General features: G+C 37.9%; 2 protein-coding genes across 2 annotated transcripts; one reads left to right on the top strand and one right to left on the bottom strand.

Annotated features, from left to right (window-relative positions):
• Positions 1-655: 655 nt before the first annotated feature.
• On the bottom strand, positions 656-15167 carry lgals8a (galectin 8a). The gene is made up of 9 exons (XM_017724963.2): positions 14976-15167; positions 10230-10318; positions 8082-8289; positions 7782-7901; positions 7259-7309; positions 5047-5073; positions 3826-3914; positions 3179-3344; positions 656-1864 (listed from the first exon to the last, which is right to left on the bottom strand). The coding sequence occupies exons 1-9, from the start codon at positions 15012-15014 to the stop codon at positions 1715-1717; spliced, it is 939 nt and encodes a 312-aa protein (XP_017580452.1). The 5' UTR covers positions 15015-15167; the 3' UTR covers positions 656-1714.
• Positions 15168-15944: 777 nt separating this feature from the next.
• On the top strand, positions 15945-25871 carry galca (galactosylceramidase a). Its single transcript, XM_037537968.1, has 18 exons — positions 15945-16340; positions 16425-16493; positions 17661-17724; positions 18877-18990; positions 19096-19235; positions 19321-19359; positions 19470-19597; positions 20439-20594; positions 20674-20798; positions 22063-22190; positions 22277-22366; positions 22451-22540; positions 22654-22798; positions 23566-23746; positions 24143-24303; positions 24432-24508; positions 25461-25713; positions 25772-25871. The coding sequence occupies exons 1-17, from the start codon at positions 16209-16211 to the stop codon at positions 25602-25604; spliced, it is 1983 nt and encodes a 660-aa protein (XP_037393865.1). The 5' UTR covers positions 15945-16208; the 3' UTR covers positions 25605-25713; positions 25772-25871.
• Positions 25872-26352: the final 481 nt, after the last annotated feature.

Genomic DNA, 26352 nt, shown 5'->3' with positions numbered 1-26352 from the left:
GACCACCCTTTATTCCATCTTTCAATTCCAGTTAAAGCTGCCATTAAATACAAGTTATTCATTTCTGAAGAGATTAGATATAAAATAATCCACTTACAAAATGAAGGAGAATGTCAAACAAAAATAAGAAAATACGGAGAAAATGAGACTCCTAACAACCATGGAAGACCTGGTAGACACCAATATGTCCACAGGTGTTTTTGTCCATCCTTTCACTGTGAGAAAATGACTCAGCGCTATGGGTCTGAAAGGATGTGTAGCTGTTCAAGAAGCCTCACTGAGAAAAGCAAACAAGAAGCCCAAAATTCAATGTCACTGAAAGTGTTTGGGATATTGGGAAGCATACAATGCAACCGAGTTCTAAGACTGAACTTTAAAGGTGTGGAAAAACATCCCTACTGATTTCTTTGAAAAGTTGAAATTGAGTCTCTTAAAAAGAATGAAAATAGTAGTAAAGGTAAATGTTGGACACACTAAGCACTGAAAAAAATGATATTTAGTTGTTGAGGCTTTTGTTTCACTTTGTGTTCATTTTTAAATACGTTTTCTCCTTTTTCCTGATATTGAAAACGGAATAACTTGTCCTTATGACTGTTTTGACTGGAAATGAAATATGTTTACACAGTACCGCATGTGTGCTTATACAGAGGTTGCGTTTAAGGTATGGAAGCTTGTATATTTTTAAAGAAAAACAAACAAACAAACAAACAGCTAAATGGAAATGGCATATTGCCATCAATGATTAAAGAAAAAAAAATACCAGGCAAACAGCAAACAACTCAGAAATAGAGAAATAGTAGCAGACACCTCACTTCACTCTAACAGATGAATTTAACAAGAGCACATAGCATTAGTATAGAGGGCTTGTAATGTAAAAATCTTTCTCTTTTTGCAGAATAAATTAGAAATCTGATGCTCGGTTAGTCCTACATGGGGTAAGACTATAAGGAGAGGCAGCAGGTTTCAGAAATATTAGCAAGACATTGCTTATAATTATCCATCCTCATCAATTAATTAACAGGACCCATATTAACAGAATAAAAAATGGCTTGGTTGTCTGCTGGTTAAAGCTTAGTTATAGGTGCTAAAGTGGTTATGAAGTAAACAGCAGTGGTTTTAGCTCTATTATATTATCCTGCTGCTGCTTTAACATCTCACACGGGGTAGAGTAATAGGAGCAGGTGAGGAGAAAAGCTGAGCTCCACAGCCAGACTGAAGAGTTTCTCTGAGCTCAGTGCCAAAGCCATGTGATGTCCACTCACTCATAACTTTATTAGGTACCTTCTATGTGTCTACACTCATTATCTATTTAACAAGACAACAAAATCACACAGAGAAACAGATGGACTACAATCTGTATCTGCAGAACTACAAAGTGCTCCTATATGGTAAGATCTGATAAAATGGACAATCAGTGTAGACACCAGGTAGTTGTACCTAATAATGTGACCAGTGACTGGATATGTGAGTATTATTTTACAGAGAGAGAGAGAGAGGGAGATGGCATATTAATATCACGGGTAGAAATATAAAGCAACATAATTCAGAAGTAGCTAATTTCTTTTGGAAATCCAACAGAAGTTTCTGGATTAATTTGCAACCCCAATTCCAGAAACGCCCTGCTTCTCTAGGTTTGAGCTGAGCTAAGCCTGAAAACCTTTAGCCTGGCTGTGGTATGTGTTCTTCAGTGAAGATGGCACAGGGCTGGGTGTGGTCACCACATTTTGACATCCAGTAACTGCAGGTCCCCCAGAATCTCCAGCTCATTCACACGCTTCAGGTCCTGCACACGATGTTTGTAACCGAACTGATGGACCCCGTTCACTGCCACCTTAAACTGCTGTGCCTCACACAGGATGATCATCTGGAAGACAACAGAAGAATTTACCAGTTAGATCAGTGGTTCTGAATCCTGGTCCTGCAGTACTGGCCTGTACATTGTAGAATTTGCCTACTTCCAACACACCTGATCCAAATGATTAGATAGATGGACAGACAGACAGACAGACAGACAGACATATTAGCAACAACCTACCAACACCTTGGCAATGACCTAGGATACCACAGCAATGGCTTTGCAACAACCTAGCAATGAGCTAGCATACCATAAGATCATAACACCTTAATAACCACCTGGAACTTAACTTTTGAAGCGTTATTAGCTTTGTTTACCTCGTCAAGTCAACTTCAAGTTCGTTCACAAACATTCCCTTTTATTATTTTTATTTTATTATTATTCCTGAAGTGAACTAGCCTTTATACTCTTTGTTTAACACAAATTTGACTAAAAGGAACAGTTCAGCTAGAAAACAAACGAACAATTATCCTAAAATGTAGCTGAGCAGCTAAAATAGTATTTAGTGTCTGAAATTTGCCCCTTTAGTTTTTATTTAGTTTTAATGTGCTAATGTAGCTAACAAGCTATAGAAGCTCAAAGCCCCCCAGTTAGCTTAGGTTTCTGACACTGCATGACATACTGTTATAAAAACAGACAAAAGTGTGGACTGCAGTCTAAAAACATCTACAGCTATAACTCATCTCTGTAATTGACTTGCTTATGTCATTTCTAAAACTGTATAACTTAAGTCTCTTTGAGAGTACTTAACACAGTCAGGCACAGGCATCTGTGTAAGCATTTAGTTATGCAGTTTACAGTGTTAATTGCTGGGGTTTAAGCTTCCATTACTTGTTAGCTACGTTAGTCTTTTAGTTCCAGTGCAAGACGAAAGAAGAAAACTTGAAACACCAAACACGTCCTGCTTGACTGCGTGTAGAGTAAGGGGGGAAAATGTTTCAAATCATTTTTCACTGTAATATTATTTTAACACCTTTGTACGGAAGCATGGAAAGACTATTTATACTGTTATGTTGAGATCACAAGATAACTAACTCGTTATCTCAAGATAACAACTTTTGTTATCTCGAAATAAGATAACTAACTTGCTATTTCAAGATAACAACTTTGTTACCTTGTGATAACAAGACAAGTAACTCGTTATCTCAAGATAACAATCCAAAAAATGATAACTACCTCATGGCCTCTCCGGGCTTCCATACTTTTGCTCTTGTTTGTAAAACAAAAAAATCATTTCCACATAAAAAGGACGCCTGACATCACAAATTGTTTACTGGTATTGTATACGCTTTTAACAGTCGGAATAGGGTCCGATACCGGTACCTCAAAGTATTCCCCTGTTATGAAGGGGAAACTGGCCAGGTCGTGTTCCTCTGGACCCCAGCACTCCGATAGGTACGAGTTTCGAACAAACATTCCAGTTTTGAGCCGAGGGTTCAGGTGCAGCGCGAGATCCTCAGAGTTCTCAACACGCAGGTTTACACTGAAACTATGAACAAGAAAAACAGTAAAACAAACCAGCAGCTCAGGGGACTTTTCTATATGAGGCAAGTATTGCTGTTTGGGTATATTTGATGCCCATACAGAGTAAATATATCATCACTGTCAGAACAAAACTTTGTATCTCCAAAATAATAAAACTGGAGGGGATGGAATAAATATTCTTAACTTACAATAGAGGTAATCATGTAAGTCTGGAACAACTCTATAGGTCCATGAACTTTTCACACAACTTAAAGAGAAACTGCTGTGCTCAAATGATATAAAACCAAAAACTACAAGAAGAAGCAGCCAATAGCCAATAATATTGTAATATCATAAAAAGATATTTAGATCATTTTTTATACAATTTATCATATTATTATTATTATTGCCGATTTGTTTGTTATTATTATCATTATTATTAATATTATTATTGCTGTTTTGTTTGTTATTATTATTATTATTATCATCATATATTATCATCATACCTGTGTGAAAAGGCACTGACTTGACCTTTGATTGTAATGGTTTGTCCTGGACTCAAGCCCTTCATGAGCTTTCTCCTAAAAGGAAGACTCTAAGAAAAAACATGCAATTTCATGTTAAAGACAGTAATCAATATTTATTAAAGTGTTTTTATGATCACATGCTTTTTTAATTGTGGCAACTGTACATGATTTTTGTATATCAGTTGTGCTGTTATTATCTAAGCACTGTCTTCTTTGTAAAGAGGTGTGAACTGAGACTAAAAATCAGCTTATTCACTAACCACTGCACTCTAGTAGCCTCTCCATATCCCAGCACAGTTTGAGGTTTTCAGACAGGGCAAATGGTGAAGCTTAGCTTTAGCTGACCTTTAGCTAACACAGAACAGCAACAAAGGTATCTACAATATGGTGAAGTCCATGACAATGTAATTTCTTTTCACACCTCTTTTTTCTTTACACCTCCTGTATAGAACAGACAGTTCTTACATGATGGAGGGGGTAGTATGTAATTATTTCCTTAGTTACATGAACTCAAGGAAAAATGCTGGACTAGTACTTTTCTGCTTTGTAGCTGATCACAGCACTGACTTTGGAGCTTTAGTGTTTTATTTCATAACAATGTATCCTAAAAAGAGAAGAATAGTGCTTGACAAAAGTTCCCATCCTGATACATGATGGATACCAATAGCAATAATTTAATTTAAGTGTGGCTTTAGACCATTTTATCCATCTCTGGACACTGATGTCACATACACACCGATGTATTATGCAGATGTTGGTCAAAAAACAAGCTTTGTTGATTTTCTAAGTGAAAATAAGTAAAAACATCCCTACACATATTTAAATGTACAATTCCAGTTTATTTGCTGAACACTGCAGGAACATTAAAATATAAAGCATACACAAAAGAGACTGGGTATTGTCACACAGGTATATACAGGTATATGCTAAGTTTTATGTTTTTTTTTTTTTCGCCAATGTGTTAAATTTAAATGAATGCAAAAAATAAATAAAAATAACAACAACAATTCCACTCTACAGTACACACTACTACACAGAAAAACTATACTAAGCCATACTAAAAGGTGTTCTCTGCATGTGTTAACTTATTTTACACGCAGAAGATCAATAAAACAGGTAAATTGACCTGGGGTGACCAAACTTCTGCAAAAGATGTAGGTGTAGGCTACTCTACAATCTCCTCACATAAGGTGTACTCACCATATCTCCAGACTCTGACCGCATGGCCTGTATGACAGAAGAGGGCATGGAGAGTATGTTAAAGTGTTGATCTCATTTCAGGGTTCATAGCTGTCTATTCAGCAGAAAGTGTTCAAAGACTTTTCTAAGACAGCATTCCTATCACTCGGTTTAATTTATCCATGCTCTGTACGTTTAGATGTTTTCCCTGCTTTTTTTTTTCCCCACACCTAAAAAAAAAAAACCAGGAGAGAGCCAGGATCCTCCAGCATTCTCCTTTAAGTTTCTGCTATCTGAGTTAAAGAACTTTGGCAAATGAGAACACAAAACATCTGTTAGTAAAGCACCGTTTTATCCATTTCACAGTAGCCCCGCGACCTAGGTCCTCACAGCAGAAACTGGATCTTGGCACGTGGAATGTAACCTCACTGGGGGGGAAGGAGCCGGAGCTTGCGCAGGAGGTTGAGAGGTACCAACTAGATATAGGCTCTGGAACCAAACTTCTTGATAGGGGTTGGCCCCTCTCCTACTCAGGGGTTGCACAGGGTGAGAGACACCAGGCGGGACTGGGGATACTCATGAGTCCCTGGCTGGCAGCCGTGCAGTTGTAGTAGCCAAGGTCAGGAGGGCATTATGTCTGGAGGCCGGAGCGTGGCGTCTCTGCTATTTGCAGACGATGTTGTTCTTTTGGCCGAATCACATGGATGCCTCCAGCGCTCACTGGAGCGGTTTGCAGCTGAGTGTGAAGTGGTTGGTATGCAGATCAGCACCTCTAAATCTGAGTCCATGGTCTTAGCCCGGAAAAGGAGGCATGCCCACTCCAGGTAAGGGGAAAGGACTTGCCCCAGGTGAAGGAGTTTAAGTATCTTGGGGTCTTGTTCACAAGTGATGGGAAGAGGGATCATGAGATTGGCTGCAGGCTGGGACAGGCAGCAGCAGTAATGTGGTCACTGTACCGGACTGTGGTGGTGAAGAGGGAGCTGAGCCTTAAGGCAAAGCTCTCTGTTTACCGGTCGGTCTACATCCTGACCCTCATCTATGATAATGAGCTGTGGGCAATGACCGAAAGAATGAGATCGCGAATACAAGAGGCGGAAATGAGCTTTCTTCGCAGGGTGGCGGGCTACACTCTATTTGATAGGGTGAGGAGCTCGGCCATCCAGGAGGAGCTTGGAGTAGAGCCGCTACTCCTCCACATTGAGAGGAGCGAGCTGAGGTGGTTCAGGTATCTGATTCGGATGCCCCCTGGACGCCTCCCATTGGGGGTGTACCAGGCACTGCCTACTGGGATAAGACCCCGGGGTTGTGCTAGGACCAGCTGGAGGGATTAGCCTGAGAGCGGCTTGGGGTCCCTGGGAATGAGCTGGAGGAAGTTGCGGGGTACAGGGTCATCTGGGATTCTCTGCTCTCCCAACTGCTAGATTAAGCAGTTAACGACAATGATGAAGATGACAGTAGCCATCTGTTTGGAGGTCCCTCAGTGCAACTATGTCCTTTTTTCTTTGGCAATTTTGATGCATTTTATTAATGAAAATGAGAAACTGGAACTAGATTTTCATCTTCTTAAGATGAGTAAGCAATTCAACATTTATAAAAGTGCTTTATTGTGATTAAATTGTTTTTTATTGTGACAGCTGTTGTACTACTCATTTTTCATCTCCACATGTCCATGTTTGTGGAGAGATGGGAACTGTTTTCAGAGCAGGGGGTTCTCGCCCCTCTCCTTTCCCTCATTGCTCACTAGCAGCTCAACACCGAGTCACAACATTTCATACACCGTAAGACAACAGAGTCCTAGTTCATCATTCTCAGTCAGAAGGAAGATTATTTTACTAGAGAAAAACTGGAAAGAATATTTTATTGAATTATATTCATTAAAAATATTGAAATGGATTTTCATTCTGTGTGCAGAATGGCTACTCGGAAGCCTGCAGACAGAAGCTCCACAAAACTACTGGAGCCTACTTCATTTTTGACCATTTAAAATGATACTGGCTGATATTATCGGACATTGGAATTTCTAGATCCCTTAAACTGTTATTGGTCAGGAAAATTAGCTAAAACAAAACAAAGATTTGCAGAGCAGGACGAGACTGTGGAACCACTTATATATTACTTCAACATTTGAAATTTACATTTAGACAAAAGTTAAAGGGTTGAAAAGAAAAACATGCAGACTGTGCACACATGTGCGCGCACACACACACACACACACACACGCAATTCTACTTACATTGGCATGTGAGCCTGAACTCTTCACAGCAACCGGAGAAACATCAGAACTCTGAAATTTCGAAAAATAAATAAATAAAATTAATAACAATAATCTACTTATTTATTGTGACTTTAAGAGCTAATAGTGTGGTGGAAACACATTTCCTCATTCATAAACGAGGATTACTGGCGAGTTTCCCCGCTTGTGTCATGGGAGGCGTGAATCAATGTAGTTTTTAAGTTGAATAAAACTAGTTCAATTGCTTGTTACTACATGAAGTAGATCTGACAAACCACTTTTTACAGTTTACATGTGGATTCCATGTGGACAGTAAAAACACTGCAGTGTTAAAAAGACACCAGTGGACTAATCACTGCAATGGTGACTTTACTAATAGCTCTTATTGAACGTGCTGCATATTTTGCACAGTGAAGTTTTATTAATATACACTGTAAAAAGTGGTTCGTCACATCTACTTAGAAATGACTGTTTTTGTTCGTCATTTTATTTGAGGACCATGGCGACAGCGTCTGATACTCACTGTGCTGGGAATGAAGCCGATGGCCTGAATGTGAACCTTCCCTGATATTGCCAGTGTGTCCACTTTGCCCAGATCTACTCTGTGTTTGTACTCCAGCACATGTGTGCCATTCACTGCCACCTGTAGGTAAGAAGGAATAACAGCAACTGAAAAAAGTGATTTAGTTTTAGTCAGCCAGTAGAATTAAACACAGGACAGCCTAGGCCCAATTAATTAAGTTAAATTAAGCAAATACATTGCAATGCAAATTTATTAGTTCTTTAGCTTATTTTTTTAACAACTAATTAACAATATTCTCACCTTGAACACGTCCTTTTCTACCAGCACAATGATCTCAAAACCCGCTCCTTTCCCAAAAGGCATCTGAGAGTGGATCTCCTCTTTGCCCCAGCGCTCATGCTGCAGCGTGTTGCAGACGATCTGGCACTTCTTAAAGCGAGGGTTAAAGTGGAAGGCCACGTCCGCTCTGGGTTTAGTACTGCTGCCACACGTAAAGTCAACCTGAAACCTGAAACACAGGAGTTTAGATCCTGAACGTTCATGTTACATCACAGACTGATACACTGTAGGCGTCATAACAAAATCTCAAATCTTTCAAAAGACAAGTTTATAGGAAGAAAGAAATATAGAAAATATATGAACATTGGGAAAAATACTCTTAACCTTAATGTATGAGGAGCAAGACTGTATTGCAAGTAATTGTGGAAAGAGGTCAAATAGCACTTTAAGAGTCACACAGAAAAAAAACATTTGGTGTGCATTTCTAATTTACAGAGTATTTATTACTCACAGTAGTAAAGAGTATTTATAATCACAAAGTATTTATAATCTAATGAGTATGTTTTACTCTTTTTTTAACATTTTTACTGAAAATATCATCAAAAAACAAATCAACAAATGTAATATTACCTCTTTGACAAAGTGATTGAAATCACATGCAGGCTGAAGGCAAGTTTTCAATTTTTCAAAACTTTTTTTCTATAATTCCATCGTGAGGTAAACCAAGTCATTCAGAGTGGTTTGATGTGAAATGGTTCATTGCAGAGAAACCTACTGACTCCCTTCCTTACACTGATTTCCTTACAGTGGTGGTGAGAGGAACCAGGGGTCACAATGTCTACAACACAAATATAGCCATTTTATTTACTATCTAAAACCACCACTGAACCTACACATGTCTTCTGAGGTTTTATATGTAATGCGGATGATGGTGCAATCATGAAAAGTCTGAACAAATGAACTGCCATGAACTGATCTAAATAGGCTAAAACTTTATTACAAAACAAATGTAAATCGAAGTCTTAGCCATCAGGTAGCAACAACCTCATAACCTTTGATTTAATAATTTCCTGTGAAGGAGCTTCTTGAGGCGTTAAATTCTTCGGCCGTCTGGTTCTCATCACCACCAGTCAGCAAGCTTCTCTAGAACTAGAACATTTCACACCAAACCAGTCCGAATGATTATTTAAATCTTAACCTTTTAATTATGTAGAACTTCAGCAAAATTGGTGGAATCCCCTGTAATGTTGTCACATGTCCCTCTTCATACAGCTATAAATCACACGGTGAGAACGCTACCAACAGTCACAGCAGCAAGTCAGGTTTGTATTGTTGATGTCTTATATTACGCAATAAATACATAATGCAACATCAACAGAAAGTGCTTTCACCTTACCATGCGGGTGTGTCACCTTCTGGGTGAAACAATATGCATGACCTCACTTACACTGTAAGAAGTGGCTCATCAGGTCTATTTAAAAAAATACTTCATGCAGTAACAAATAAATAAAGGAATTTTATTTAATTTAATAAAAACTTTGTATGACAGGTTTGACATTGATGACTGACATTTTAACATGAATAGCTCTGATTTACTACAGGCATTGCATTGCATCTGGTGTAAAATGGGTTTTATACTTATAATAACGAAGTGATATGAGTGCTGTTTGGCAACTTTTTTTGATTTGTAAGCTTTTTTTTTACCGTTCTACATGAAGGGCAGCTTGCTTACTACACTTTCTACATGCACATTTAGATTTAATTCTATTCTCTTAGTATCAAAAAAAAGTTCAGACATTGTAAAGGGTATTTTGTGACTTTCAATACTATAAAAAAAAAAGTTAACACAACATTTTGATATAACATTGGTATTATATACACATATAGAGTAAAACAACACTAAATGCTTATTTGGTTTATTAATTACAAACATTTTTCTTGAATTCAACTGTGTCAGCATTATAACCGGCAGTATTTGTGAGCCAGTCAATATTCACAAGCTCTCTAAAACCTCATAAAGCCTCATAAAGCACTGTGTCAGCACTGCTGCTACAGACAAGCATGGGAGCAAAAATACCACATTCTGTGATTAAACTTATTCATAACTGGATAAAACGGTTGCTAATAACTTCAACTGTATATTGATACACATATATGAGCACCACTCACCTGTCAGAGTCACTGGGAACGGAACCCTGTATTAGAACCATTTCACCTGGATGGAGACCCCCCAGGATGGTTACAGCGAGGGGAATCGTCTGAAAAATTAGAAATCACTAGAGATTAGTCTCCTATTAATAAAAACATAATTTATTTATAATCTTGCTTTTTTTGTGTAAGTCCGTTAACCAAATATTGCATATTTGTTTAGATATATTTCAATTTCTGAATACATCACCTTTATTACTATACATCAGGCCTATTCAGTAGAAAATGAGTGTCAAAGCGGTCATTCACTCACAGCAGCATGATGCTGTTGTCAGTTCAGTAATATTATTTTATTATAATTTTTTTTCCTTTTTCTTTTTTAAAATAATGTTGCTCTTCATACGAAATATTTGCATCTAATGTAATAAAAAAAAAATTAAAAAACTACCTCCTACAGGAGAGAACCTACATTCAGTTCACAACTTCAAATTGTGTTATGGACAACCACAGATAAACACAGCAGTAAAGACTCATCCTCATGTTACTATATGTGTACGTGCATGTATACATATGTACATATATGCATACACACATGCGTACATAAATACATAGAATCCTTTAACACTGTGTGAATGTCTGCATGAATGTGACCTAAAACACAATGAGATTCTCATTTATGTCATAACAATTCATAAATTCTGAAAACCCAATAATACAAAGCTCATGGATGAATGCCCTAACTGTCTTCTGTAAAATTTCTTAATACGATCCAGAAAGCATAGCTCAATCAAACGATGGCATGCTGTTCTGGTCCGATAGCAGCAAGACAGACCCATAATACTGCCACCACCATGTTTCACAGCTGGGATAAGGATGCTAGAATGCAGAGTTTTTGCCAAACATGACATCCCTCATTTAAGTCAAAGATCTACTGTTTCCTTACTCAACAATCTAATATTTTTAGTAGTCTTCTGGCTCATCCAAGTAGTCTTTAGGAAACTTTAAACAGGCAGCAACGTTCCGTCTGGAGAACAGCGGATTTCTCCATGGATACCATTCCATTCTGTTCTTGTTTAGTGTTTGCCTGACTATGGAATCATGAACATTGACATTAGCCAGTGTAAGAGTTTTTTGTGATCTCCCAAAATATTATACACCTTATTCTTAGAGTCATTTTTCTTGGACAATCACTTCAGGGAAGGTCGACAATGGTGTTGAATTTTCTTAATTTGTAGACTATTGATCCCCTGTCAGGCAGATAAAGTCCACACTCTTCATAAACAGTACTTTATCTTTTTCCAGCCTGATGGCAAATGGTCCTCAGAAATCTTATTTGACTGAGACATGGCATGCTTTAACAAATGTGTGTAGTAAAGACCAGGCTTTGATTGTGAAAACTGATTGTGTGTGGATCTATATTTAATAGGTAGCTCATATCACTCCTATTCTTCTACAATTGCACTGGCTTCCTGTTAGTTCTATGGTTAAGTCCAAAATCCTTCTTCTTTCCTTCAAGGCTTTACATGATCTGGCTCTGACAAACCTCTCTGATCTTATTTCTTTATACCGTCCCTCTCGTGCGCGCCAATCTTCTAATTCTGGACTTCCCTCAACTAGACTTTCTACTGTAGGTGGCAGATCTTTCAGTGCTGCTGCCCCCAAATGAATTTACTACCTTCCACTCTTCGTAATTGTTTTTCACTCTCTTCCTTCAAACCTCTGCTAAAAAAACCTTCCCTTATTCCTCTCTGTACTCCTGGGTTTTTTTGGGGGGGGTTTTTGATACGATGTAAAGCATCCTTGGGTTTCTGAAAGGCGCTATATAAACTGAACTTATTAATAATAATAATAATAATAATAATAATAATATTATCACCTGTACCAAACTGATCATTCTAAAGGTTCTCACATTTTTGCCAAACGAAACATATAATGTTGGATCACTTTGTTCTGTATCACTGTACATAGTGATAAAAGCTTCAGGTTTCAAGCAGCGCTGTGTTTATGTATGTGGATAAGCATAAGAGGCCTTTTATATTATAAAGCTGTGAAGTTAAAAACATCTTGCTGTACATATTTTCCACACATTAAGTATCCTAGACAGCATAGATTTGCGTTCTCCCTGCATCAGAGTCACTTCATTAGGTAATCATTAAGCCCTTCAGGAGCTGAGTAAGCTCACATGATGACCGATGTCATCAGTACTTAATAAACAAAGACTGAGTGGTGTTTCATACCCCTGCTTTACCCCTGGACTGAATGTGGTGTAGTGCAGTGTGTGAAACATTAAATAAAAATCATCATATTTACAGTTCTTGATCATTCAGATGTGCCACCACGGCATCTTTTTTTGGCTGCGCTGACTAATGAAACCTTAGAAAAAAGTACATATTGTGATGCACATAATGAAGCATTGTTAAATTTGATGCGATGGTAAAATTTTTGCCATATTGCCCAACACAAACAACAGGAGGAAAAGGCAGAATTTCTTACTAAGCTGGAAAAATCCCAAATGAGAGCTGCTCAGTAGGAAAGTCTAATAAGCCAAATTAGGTTTAAAGGGAAACTCCACTGACTTTAAAAAAAAAAAAGTTTCTCTAGAATGGAGTTTATCAAGTCAGAACTGATCACAGTGGTGGTGATAGGAACCAGACGCCCACCTCAAAAAGCTCCTTTTATAGAAAGTTATTACATTAAACAGCGAGATATACGCTGGCTGTTGTCTGACACTTGCTTTATGATAATTTTGTGATAGTGTTTTAGCTTTAAATGTATTTGGATCCATTCAAAAAAGTTGGAATGCTGTGCAAAATGTAAAAAAAAAAAAAAAAAGATGTGCAAATCAATTAAACCCTATATTTAATTGAAAGCAGCCCCAAAAAAATCAAATGCTGAAACAGATTTTTTTAAATATATGTACATTTTAAATTTGATGCCAGCAACATGTTATTAAAGCTGCAAATATCGTTCAGCATTAATGGCACAGGTGTGCAAGTCACCCATGCCATGTGCACTAATGCACCCCCATGCCATCACAGATGCTGGCTTTTGAACTGTGCACTGGAAAACAAGCCTGATGGTCACTTTCTTTGTTACCCTGGAAGATGCGGCGTCTACAACTATCTAAAAGAAATTTCACATTTTGAGTCTTTTCATTTGCATTTGTGGATGCAGTGATGAAGTGTTTTCTCCGACAGTGCTTTTCAGAAGTGTTTCTGAGCCCATGCAGTGATTTCAACATCAGAATCATGTCTGTTTTTAACACTGTGCCACCTGACAGCCCGAAGATCACAGCCCAACTTCTTTGCTATTTTATGTTAAATGTTATTTCTGAATTGTCGCACTATTTGCCCATGCAGCGTTTCAGAGAGTGGTGAACTCCTCCTCAGCTTTACTTCTGAACACTCAGCCTCTCTGTGATGCTCTTTTATAACCAGAATGTTACTGACATGTTGCCAATGAACCTAATTAGTTGTAAGATGTTCCCCACAAGGTTTTTCTGAAACATGTTGCCGGCATCAAAATCAAACTCATTTCATATGTTGTCTTTGCACTATATTCAGTCAAATATAAGTTGGATGATTTGCACATCTGCTTTTATTTACATTTTGGAACAGCATCCCAATATGTTTGGAAACAGGGCTGTAAAAATTCAGAAGACATATGTAGGTTTCCAGGTGGTTTTGGAAAGTAAATAAAATGACTATATTTGTTTGTAGATAGGGCGGCACAGTGGGTAGCGCTGTCGCCTCCCAGCGAGGAAGGCACGGGTTCGATTCCCTGGCTGGGCGACCGGGGTCCTCTCTGTGTGGAGTTTGCATGTTCTCCCCATGTCTGTGTGGGTTTCCTCTGGGTTCCCCAGTTTCCTCCCACAGTCCAAAGACATGCAGTCAGGCCAATTGGACATGCTAAATTGCCCCTGCGTGTGAGTGTGTGAGTGTCTGTCTGTCTGCCCTGCGATGGACTGGCGACCTGTCCAGGCGATCCTGCCTTCCGCCTGATGACGGCTAGGATAGGGCTCCAGCACCCCCATCCCCCCACCCCCTCCACCCGCGACCCTGAGGGAGAAGCAACTTAGAGAATGGATGTTGGTAGATACTGCAACCCCTGGTTCCTATCACCAGCAGGTTTCTCTACAATTAACCATTTCACATCCAAACCACTCTGGATGATTCTGTTTACATCTCAACGACTGAATTATTCAGTCATTTTGAAAACTAGGTGAGCTTCTCCTTTACGTTATCTGGCTGACTACGTTGTGAAATCCCACACAGGAAAGTTGGGAAATGGTACTACAGAGACTTTAGCCTCAAGAAATACAACTCAGGCCTAACTCAGGACCTGCACTTCAGTGCAGATGAGTCATATCATTAGCTAATGATCACGTCCTGCTGGAGCTGGATCAAGTCTGTCAAAGCGAATATTACACAGATAAGCTCTAGACTAAAGACTCTGTATGTACATACACTCTATGAATAGAGCAGGAACACATGGAGCTATGCAGCAGTGCGAGGCGCTTATCCCACAACTAGAAATACAAGACCGTCCTGTCAGTTAAACCCCATCAGCTGCCTGCCATTAGCAATCCGGACCAGGATTCCTGGGTCGACATGGCGGGTTGAAGAACGGAAAGACACAAAGCAGCAGTTTAGCTCCAGTTTAGTTCACTACAGTAAATAAAGGCGATGAAGTGTTGGCGAAGCTCCGTTTATAAGCCCAGGTCTGAGGTCTGAGCGCGGCTCGGTTAAGATAAACAGAGTTTCTCACCGGGTTCAGCACAGTCTGCTTCGGCTTTTTCACCGACATGTCGACGCGATTTTCCAAACAGATTCCGCTCTGTATCTGTGTCCCCAGTATAAAATACTATTTGATGCTATTATTTATTATTTCACCCTCCAGAAAAAAAACTTAGATCCCCCCTCCGCACCACTTTCTCCTTCCTTGTTGGCGATCGCAGCTGTTATCGGAGCGACCAATCAGAGGACAGGCTCTCAGTGACCTCATCACGCCGCGTTCAGGACCGCCGCGCGATTTCCTTTCAGTTATTTACATTATTTATTAATGTTATGTGTATTTTTATATTTTATATTTCTTTGTAAATAATTTAATTTTTGCACATATAACAGCTATAAAGATGTTAATCAGCACATTACACTGTTATAAGTTCGAACTTAAGCGTACATTTGTTAAGCGGCGAACGGCCGGGGTGAGAAAGGTAAACAAACAAACAAGCAAACAAACAGATAGAAGGAAAAGAAGGAATATAAACGGACACAGAGAAAAATACCAGTAAAAGAAAGGAGTTTTGAGACTCTTCATATGATATTATAAAACTGATTAATCCAAAAAAGGTCAAAATTACACTCTATAAAGTCTAACATATTTCATACACTTTGCCAGTGAAGTAATTAGATTAATTTTTTTAATATTCATTGCCGTTATTCGTAAACCCTAATAATATTGCGCATTTCAAAAGTTCAAATTAGCTGATAAATAAAGTCAATGATGATAAATAAATTTAATAATAGTAAATAAAGTTAATGATGATAAATAAAGTTAACGATAATAAATAAAGTTAATGATGATAAATAAAGTTAATGATAATAAATAAATTTAATGATAGGTTCTTTCTAAAAGCAGCGGGCATGGGGCACTAAAAGCACCAGTCAGCTGAACCTGGATAGTTTCTCTTTCGCCACCTTCAACGTTCCACCTTAAATAGAGCCGCTTACACGACGCAGCAGAGACGTTCTGTGACAGTTTGATGCTGCACTATTTAAAGTGGAGAGTGGGGCGTTTTTATTTCGAGCCATTAGTGATTATTTATGCTTTTCAGACATCTGATTGGACTCTCGGTTGATATGTTGACAGGGTGTAGGCGCTCTTGAACACGACCCAGCGTGCTGAGGCTGAGAGTCACGTTATCTGACAAGGAAGCTTCAGCGGTTCAGACGGCTCGTTGCCTGTTCGGCAGCCTCTGGTTACAGAAACGAGGCTGCGATGATTCCACCCGGAGCCCTGCTTCTCCTCCTATGCTGCTTCTCCATGTGTCTGGCTGAGGTTTATGTCCTGGACGACAGTATCGGACTGGGGAGAACCTTTGATGGCATTGGAGGCTTGAGTGGAGGAGGGGTAGGTCATGTCTGCTCTGATCTATTCTGCTTTTTGCGTCTGAAGACTAGCTCAAGTGAGATAGTCGTGTGTTTCTGTCTTCAGGCCACTTCACGGCTGCTGGTCAACTATCAAGAACCGTATAGGAGTCAGATTCTGGATTACCTCTTCAAGGTAGCTTTATATCATTACACTCTTCCAAACAAAGTTTCTTTGTTGAATCTTTTAAGTACATGGAGGTTCCTCAAACTATAGAAGGGTTCTCCACACTCCACACATCATATCACTCTTAAAATGGTCATTCAAAGGTTCTTTGGTAAAGACAGTGGTTCTATTTAGAACCATGACCACTCAAAAAAAACATTTGCATGCTTAAATAGTTCTCTGCATGGTGAAATGGTTCTTCAGACTGATAGAGAATATGTTGTCTAGGTTCCATATAGCACCAAAAAGGGTTCTGACATTGTATACAAGCTTGGCATAACAACAACAACAGAAGCATTTTTTTGGTGCTATGCAGAACCATTATTAAAAAGTTTGATATAGAACCGTATTCAACACACGTTCTATCAAACTGAAGAACCTTTTCACCTAGGAAAGAACCATTTAAGCATGTAAATGTGCTCGTTGTTCTACACAGAACCATAGACTTTACTAAAGAACCATATTTTTGGGGGGTGTATTTCTATACTTGATTAAAGGTAAATACAGTACCAAGTACACCTGGTGAAATATTGCTGGTGAAAGTTCCAAGTACTTCAAGTATTTTTACTACAGTAACAGTACAAAAGTACTTGCTTGTGAATGTACTTTAGAATCAGAAGTGAAAGTAACCGAATTATAATATTTTAATGAGCAAGTTCTATATTGTCTGGTCTTCTTAATAGAACTGAATCAATTTCATATTATACAAAATCTACAATAATTTAAAGTACTTTTAGTATGTTCTGAAGCACTTTTGTACTTTTACTCAACCACAGTCTTAATATGGTTCTTCAGGGGTTCCTCAGTAAAGACAATGGTATAATAAAAAAAAAACATTAGCACTCCAAGAACCCTTTGCAGGATTTAAGGGTTATTTGCATTATGAACGTGCTCTTCAGATTGATGGAGAATGTGCAGTAGAGGGGTTCGATATAGAAACCTTTTGGAAGGGGTTCTATGTAGCACCTAAGCTTGACGTCATAACAGTGGAAGAACCCTTTCGGCGCCTTTATGTTTCAGAATGTTTGATTTAAACCCTTCTTGGTTGCTGTCTACCCATGATCACCTTTAAGTGACAGCTGTGAGTACAGTGTTTGCTCTTGCTGTCATTTAATCTTCTCATGACTTTATTCCCAGCCCAACTTTGGAGCTTCACTGCACATTCTTAAAGTGGAAATAGGCGGCGATGCCCAAACCACAGGTGAGGAGTACCAGTCCGTCTGGATTTCACAGTTAATTACATTTTTTTTTTCTTTTTCAAAAGTGTGCTTGCTGACTTATACAGTCTAAAACCTTTAGCCAGGAATAACCTTACAGAACACCTTACAAAACACCCTTGTCAAGTGATGAGTAATTCTAGTCACATGAATGTTGGGTTGGTCACGTTGTGCCTGTGGACCTCATGAAGTGAAACAACAGTGTCATTTTTTTAGCAGGTGATCAAATCAAAGAAAGGTTAAGGTTATATGCTGATTTTGCTTATTTAGTACAGATTTTTGCACAAATGTGTCATTACACATTGCTCTGACGTGAGGGACACCTGGATTTTCTACATCATTCATAACAATATGACGACTTTCAGATTGAAACATGGCAATAATAATGGTCTCTAACCAAACCCCTCCTCTAAATACTGATAGCTTAGCAACTGTAACTAGGTCCTAGCACATCTGACAAGCTTTCAGATTTAAATGAATTTGCCAGGGTTTCCACTTATTCCTGTGTCTGTTTCTTGACCTGTGTTGTAGCCACATGCTTTCTGCCATGTGCTTGTGTTTTTACACTGGTTCTTGTGCTCTCGAGTTTGATTCCTGGTGATGTCATGAGCCAAATCCTAATTTATGTAGATATGCTGAATGCATAATAATGTGCAGTCTGTAGTGTCTGTACAAAATTATGGACAGGAACATACAGTCCTGTGCAAAAGTTTGGGTAACCCTGGTTGGTTCACGTTTTGGTGATTTCGTAAGTGAAAATAAGTGAACACATCCTTGACAAAGAACACACTGCTGCACATTTTAGGGCACAATTACTGTTTATTTGCTGAGTTTAACATATTGGGGGGAAAACATTTCCTGTGTAAAAGTTATGTCACATTTAATGTGTTATGTTTCATTTTTTCCAAAATATTAATCAGCAAAAGAATTGAGTGTGCCCTGAAACCTGCAGAGAAACACCATATTTAAGTAGAGGATGTATGAACTTATCAGTATATAATTTGTTTGGAGTGTGGTCAAATTTTTGCATACAACTATATGAGTGCAGTGTTTTGTATAACTTTGATGAGATTTGGACTTTCGTTGACTAATAAACGAAATGGACTCAATCGGTGTGAATTTATTTTCTGTTGCAGATGGTACAGAACCTTCACACATGCATGATGAGAATGATGAGAATTTTTTCCGTGGTTACGAGTGGTGGCTTATGAAAGAAGCCAAGAAGAGGAACCCAAACATCACTCTCATTGGTCAGATTTTAATAAGAATGTGAATGATTTGTAAAGGAAACCACACTCAGATATATATTATAGATCTTGCTGATGTAACACCAAATCTCATGATCTTTGTTGAAGGTCTGCCCTGGGCATTCCCAGGATGGATAGGTCACGGGACCAACAGGCCATACACCTTTCCAGATGTTACTGCTAAATATGTTGTGTCATGGGTCATTGGAGCAAAACAACATCATGACCTTGATATTGATTACATAGGGGTGGTTATTTTTCTTTTCTTCCATGAATGTGTTTCTCCACAGGTTCAGAGATGCATTTTAACTGTCTTTTTAATATGTTCTTTAGATTTGGAATGAAAAGCAATTTGATGCAAAGTACATCAAGGTAAGATATTGGAGTATTCTTTTATCAGGAAATAGTAAATAGAATGGAACTGGTCAGTATTAAAGTTTTACATTGTTTATGTTCTCTTTTATGGATTGTGCTGCATCCAGGTGCTTCGAGGCATGCTAGATAGAGTCGGTTTAGTAAATGTGGGCATTATAGCTGCAGATGGGAACTGGGACATTTCAAAAGCGCTGCTGCTTGATCCATATCTCAGTGATGCTGTTGAAGTGATTGGGTAAGACATAAAACACTAAACAATTATACTGACAAGCAATTATATTGACTTATTGTAAGGATTAAGGAAGGACATTGGAATTGCATAGATATCACAATGACCAAAATGCACCAATGATGTCGGTGCCAATTTATTTAAAAAAAAAAAAAACTTTTTAATTGATTAACACATCCTCACACAACCAAACTTAAATTGTGTGTTCTAGTGCACAGTTTCTATGCATTTGCAGTAACATACAATATAAAAGGTTCTATAACTTTGCACAGGTGGTATTTTATGTGTTTTTCTCAATTTGGTAAATTCATTAATGAACAGTAATTGTACATTAAAATCTCCAAAAGTGTGTTCTCTGTAGAGGATCTGTTGACGTTGTGTTATTTTCACTGTAATTTGATTAGGGGTGCCCAAACTTTTGCATGTGATTGTATTTAAGAAGGAGCATGAGCAAAAGTCAGACAAACATACATTTTATTTATATATATATATATATATATATATATATATATATATATATATATATATATATATATATATATATATATATATATATATATATATATATAAATTGAATAAAACAGTGATATAATGGTCTGATATCCAGTAAACTACTAGCTAGTTAACTTATACACTTTATGTGCTTAATATAAACTGGTTGTTGTTGTAGTTTACAGGCTCTTTATAATTGGTCAAAATCTTTTTTATCGTCCATGCAGCTATTTAGAGTTCTATAATTTCTTATGATCTCTATATACTCAAAAAAGCAGGCTGTCATGTAATTCATCTAATCAATTGTCACATTTCCCTTCTCAGAGTCTCAGTAAACATATATTGTTTTTGCTAGTGTTCACTACCCAGGAACCACTACAGTACCAGAGGCCCTGCTCACTGGGAAGAGGCTTTGGTCCTCTGAAGATTACAGCACATTTAATAATGACATTGGTGCAGGCTGTTGGGCTCGTATTCTGAACCAGAACTACGTCAGTGGCATGATGACCTCGTGAGTGAAATGCTCTCAAAATGTTCTTGATGGCCTCGTTTCCCTTTATCAAATTAGTTATGACTGTCAAATCTTTTAGGACCATTTCTTGGAATCTGATAGCAAGTTATTATGAAGATCTCTCTTTTGGCCGAGATGGTTTGATGACAGCGGAAGAGCCATGGAGTGGGAACTATGTGGTGGAAGCCCCAATATGGATCACTGGTAATCAACATGTACAACATAAGAATACATGGCCACATATAACATTTGAAATTAAACCCGTTGAATAATGTACAACAGAAGGGGTCAGCAATGCTCACTCACTCACTCACTCACTCACTCACTCACTCACTCACTCTCTCTCTCTCTCTCTCTCTCTCTCTCTCTCTCTCTCTCTCTCTCTCTCTCTCTCTATCTATCTATCTATCTATCTATCTATCTATCTATCTATCTATCTATATATATATATATATATATATATATATATATATATATATGCACACTATATTGACAAATGTATTGGGACAATCCTACTAATTATCCATTTCAGGTGTTTCAGCCACACCCAATGCTAATAGGTGTACATAGCCTTGCAGTCTCGATAGACAAACACTGGTTGTAGAATGGGTTGTACTGATGAGCTCAGTGATTTTAGACATGGCATTGTCATAGGATGCTACCTCTGTCACAAGTCTGTTTGTGAAATTTCTGTCCTGCTAGATCTGCCCCTGTCAACTGTAAGTGCCATAATTGTGAAATGGAAGCACCAAGGAGCAATATCAGCTCAGCCATGAAGCGGTAGACCACACAAATTGCTCAATAACAAGTTCCAAATTTCCTCTGGAAGCAAAATCAGCTAAATAACTGCACAATATGACCTTCACAAAATGGGTTTCCTTGGCCCAGCAGCTACACACATTTTTAAGTAAAGTACGCCACCACTGGACTCGTGGATTTCATTCTGTGGAGTGACGAATCTGGGTTTGGCAAAATTCAGGAGAATGTTACCTGCTTGACTGTATTGTACCAAGTGTAAGGTTTGGCAGAGGAGGGATAATGTTATGGGGTTGTTTTTCAGGGGTTGGCATAGACCCCTTAGTTCCAGTGAAAACAAATCTTGACTGGGCCACACAGAGCAACATTAGTGTCTGACCTCACAAATGCTCATCTGGATGAATGTGTAAAAATTCCCACAGACACTCTCCAAAATCTTGTAGAAAGCTTCCCAGAAGAGTGTAAGCTGTTATATCTGCAAAGGTGGACCAACTCTATTTTAATGTGTATCGATTTAGCCATAATTGAATGCCGTAAAAAAGCTCCTTTAGGTGTCCTAATACTTTTGTCCATATAGTGTATATACACTAAAAGTATATTAAATAACAAAACAAGTGTTTGAATAGCTGTCCTTCCTCTAGACACTGTAATGCTATCTTATGACATCTGCTCTGTCATGTTTTGCCAAACTGAATGCTTGTTTATGGTTTAGCTCACACAACTCAGTTTGCACAGCCAGGCTGGAAATATCTGTCCACTGTGCGGCACCTCGCTCAGGGTGGAAGTTATGTGGCATTAACAGATGGCAAAGGCAACCTCACAGTTATCATTGAAACTATGGTAGGTGTTGTGTCTTTTTGCTTTGTCCCATGAGCTGTCACAAGTTAGAGTGAATCATTTACAGGTTTTTCTTCTTTTATCTGCAGACCCACAATCACTCTCAATGCATACGGCCTCCCCTCCCGCCTTACAGCGTTTCGCCTCAGACGGCAACTTTCCAGCTCAAAGGTTCCTTTGTAAGTGCTCTTTTTAATATTGCCAGACAGCTGTTTGGTAACTAGAAGGTTTAATTAGATGTTGTGCATGATGTCTTTTTTTAGGCTGCGCTCACTGAGCTCCAGCAGTGGCACTCGAAATTTGATTTTGAGACCAAAAAGGATGTGCTGTTCAAGCACACTGATCCAATTAAGGTGAAGATTATTGAATAACAAAATATTACAAAATAATATAAAACATGTTTGCATTCTTCATACCCAAAATATTGCAAATTAATTAATTGATATATGATCATCATGCTGAACAGGTCCAAGATGGATATTTTACCTTGAAGTTGGGTGTTGATGAAGTTTACACAATCACAACAGTGTTCAGTGGACAAAAAGGCCACTACCCTGATCCCCCCATCTCTGCACCATTCCCCAAGAAATATTTTGATGACTTTGATGTCCGTAAGTTTCATTGCAGTTTCTCTGTTCTGTTCTCATTTAATTCATAGTTTGAATGGTAGAATATGGGATTGAGTGGGTGGGTTACAATTGATTATAAGTAATTACTAGCAGTAAGTAAGTACAGTAATATTTAATAAACTGTTTGCTCTTTTTTTTTTTTTGCCCAAAAGAGTTGCCCAGTTTTTCTCCTCAGTTTAGTTATTCCCAATTCCCACCTGCTAGCTACAGGCATATGCAAAAGTTTGAACATCGCAGGTAAAATTTCATGTTTTGGTGATTTTCTGAGTGAAAATAAATTCAAGGCGTCCTCTACAGGGAATTTAAATATGACATTTTCTGCTAATTTTAGTGCATGACTTCTATTTAGTTTAACGTTATGGAAGAACATAAAATGTCAAATGTGCCATAACTTTTGCACAGCCACATTGTATGGTCCCCCCCCCCCCCCATAATATGTTAAATTCAGCAAATAAACAGAAATGAATAGAAGTGTGTTCTCTGTATAGGATGTGTTTACTTACATTCACTTAGAAAATCAACAAATTATATCATGACAAAAGGTCGGAACATCTTTGTTCATCACATTTGTTCGTTGAGTGTATAATTCTTAATCATACGAAAATAAGTAAATGTAATCGAATTGAATGATAACATTTTAAATTGCACAATGTGATTGTTTCCTAAACAATCACATTCCAATCATTGCAAAGTGAGAGATTCACACCTCTATTGCACATCCTTCCTCATCATCGTCCTCATCTGCTCAGGTAACCCTCCCTTCTCAGAGGCTCCATATTTTGCTGATCAAACTGGAGTGTTTGAATACTTCACAAACCTCACAGATCCAGGACCGCACGTCTTCACATTTCGCCAGGTCATCAGCCAGCGGCCAGTCACATGGGCTGAAGATGCCAACCAGACCGTCAGTGTTATAGGAGACCACAGTTGGTGGGTTCATCACAGCCTTTACGTGAAGTGTTTATTCATGAGTCGTTATGTTTAAGCATGGAGTGTGATTTTATGACTTTCATATTTTTCTCATAATAACCACATTTTTTTGTTTTATATATATATATATATATATATATATATATATATATATACTATGTATGTTTACATCTGCTTTTCATCTAAAATCGAGGGGAGTTTGTGTCCTTTTAACTAGATGTTGCAACATTGCTGTGAGGATTTGATTGCAGCCACAGAAGCATTAGTACTGGATGATTTATTTATGGATCACAAATGGAGATTATAGAAGTTGTGCAGTTGGACACTTGTGTATTTTGGACTTTGATTATTTGCTCAGATTTGGCGGGACTGATTCAGTGCTTTCTCTTTCATCAGGCAAAACCTGACCGTGGCATGTGACATCTATATTGAGACTGTGAATGGAGGCATTTTCCTTGCAGTTAGGGTGGATCAAGGAGGAGAATCAGTGAGGAAAGCCATGGGTGTCTTTTATTGGGTATTTGGAAATGGCACATACAAAGTGACCAATGACATAGGTGAGTAGCCACTTCCTTCTCACTGATTTTTTTTTTTTTTTTTTACAAACAGTTATATAAACCCTGATCTTGGTGCGTTATAATAACCTGAAAATGGACTGAGCATCTGAGATATATTCTTGTTTAAGGTGGACAGAAAGTTCTTGCTGAAGGATTATCAGGGACAAGACCAGGTGTTTGGCACACATTAACTCTCACTGTAAAGGTAATAGCTTTATCTTAATAAGACCACAACTGTATTTTAAATTGTTACATTTTTCTCTGGGATTATACAATTCAACACCTAATCATGACGCAGAAGTGATCTATTTGGTTATCACTCACATACACAAAGCACAGTTTCTCTAGATGAATTCAGGGAATTGGTTTCTAGGATTTTATGAATGTGTTGTACAGGGTACCAATATTTTCAAGTGTTATCTGGTGGAGTTCCCCAAGGCTCAGTTCTGGGCCCTTTATTATTTAAAGTATTTATGCTTCCAGTAGCTGTAGTAATTAATAAATGCACCATTTGCTTTCATTAATATGCAGATAATGTTAAACTGTATCATGAAGCTCACTTGTGCAACTGAACAAAGATGAAGCAGAGATTTTTATTGTTAGAAATTAATTCTAGCAGGGACTGTGTTCTATTTAAACTTTGTTGTCTGTGAAGGTCAAAATTACTTCAAGAATCTCGGAGTTAGAGTCTGCAAAACTGCTTACTATAACTTCCAGCCCACCCAAGAGCTCCATTACAAATTTACAACAATTCTGGAATTAATCCTACTGAGCACCATTACACATTACACTGACTTTTTGTTTTATTTAATTTTTTTTGTGTTGACTCACTCATTTTATTATAAAAGTGTAGAGAAGTCCTTAAGCTCTGTGATTCTCTCCTAAAAGACCTGATACTTGCTTAGCACTTAGTATTTGGAAATATTGCTTTAGATTGTCATTGTTCGGTGGTCTTATTACTTTGTCCTTTGTTTGTTTGTTTGTTCATTAGGCACATCTCTTTTATAATTTACTCTGTATTGTAATTCAATAAAACATTTCTGTAAAGATTAGTATATAATTTTTTTTCCCTGAATGTGTCTTTTTATTTATCTTACAGTTTTCTTTTTGATTTGTTCATTAATATTCCCTCTTTAATCTTCTCCGTATTCAAACAGGGTGATCATGCCTTTGGGATGCTGAATAATTATCCTCTATGGAAGAATGTTGTAGTACATCAACCAAAGAATGGCTGGGCTGCTATAGGAACTCACTCCTTTGAATTTGCACAGTTTGATAACTTTCTGGTGAATGCAGACTGATCCCCAGCTACTTCAGAATCTACAAAATACAAAATGTGCCTATTTGAACATCATAACACTGTAATGATTTTTATACCTGTGTGTGTGTGTGTGTGTGTGTGTGTGTGTGTGTGTGTGTGTGTGTGTGTGTGTGTGTGTGTGTGTGTGTGTGTGTGTGTGTGTGTGTGAAATTCTTGATTTTTCAAGTTCTATAAAAATCAATGAATGTAATTTAAGGAGGTAAAGGATTATGAATATTATGTAATAAAAACCTCATGATTCAGAAAATGTTTTATTTGTATTTACTGTATACACCAAAACGTTTATTATCTGAATGAAAAGGGACTTTTAAAAATATTTCAGCATAATTCAGTGATTGAGCTGTAAACAGATGTATTCAGATTTTTTTTTTTATATGAACAATTTCTTTATCACGGTGGTGATAGGAACCAGGGGTTGCAATAGTTGCGACACAAATGTAGCTAGGGGTGAGCAATATGATGATATTTAATCAATGAGATGATACGTTATGCCACAATATCATTTGCCCAGCACAATATACTTTTCCCAGCATATTGTGGATATCCTCCGTACTTAAAACTACGGACTGACTGCACGTTTCATCACATAATTTGTCCCGTTTAACTTTATTACTTATTTAGATCAACAGTGTATGAAACATTGAACAAAAATCAGTGTATTCTAGTATTTTAGAATGGCTTTACTGATTCTGTTGTGTTTTTCTGTTTCAACTTATCAATTCTCAGAA

The sequence above is a fragment of the Pygocentrus nattereri genome, chromosome 4 (genome assembly GCF_015220715.1).
Source record: "Pygocentrus nattereri isolate fPygNat1 chromosome 4, fPygNat1.pri, whole genome shotgun sequence".
NCBI lineage: Eukaryota > Metazoa > Chordata > Actinopteri > Characiformes > Serrasalmidae > Pygocentrus > Pygocentrus nattereri.
This window is presented reverse-complemented; position numbering and strand designations above follow the sequence as displayed.

Excerpts from the sequence above, each read along its gene's own strand:
- galca (XM_037537968.1), top strand. The coding sequence starts at position 16,209 with ATGATTCCACCCGGAGCCCTGCTTCTCCTCCTATGCTGCTTCTCCATG. Across the intron at positions 16,494-17,660 it reads TTCTGGATTACCTCTTCAAG|CCCAACTTTGGAGCTTCACT; the intron begins GTAGCTTTATAT and ends CTTTATTCCCAG. Across the intron at positions 24,509-25,460 it reads CATTAACTCTCACTGTAAAG|GGTGATCATGCCTTTGGGAT; the intron begins GTAATAGCTTTA and ends GTATTCAAACAG.
- lgals8a (XM_017724963.2), bottom strand. The coding sequence starts at position 15,014 with ATGTCGGTGAAAAAGCCGAAGCAGACTGTGCTGAACCCG. Across the intron at positions 10,319-14,975 it reads AGCAGACTGTGCTGAACCCG|ACGATTCCCCTCGCTGTAAC; the intron begins GTGAGAAACTCT and ends CTAATTTTTCAG. Across the intron at positions 3,345-3,825 it reads GTCAGTGCCTTTTCACACAG|TTTCAGTGTAAACCTGCGTG; the intron begins GTATGATGATAA and ends TCTTGTTCATAG.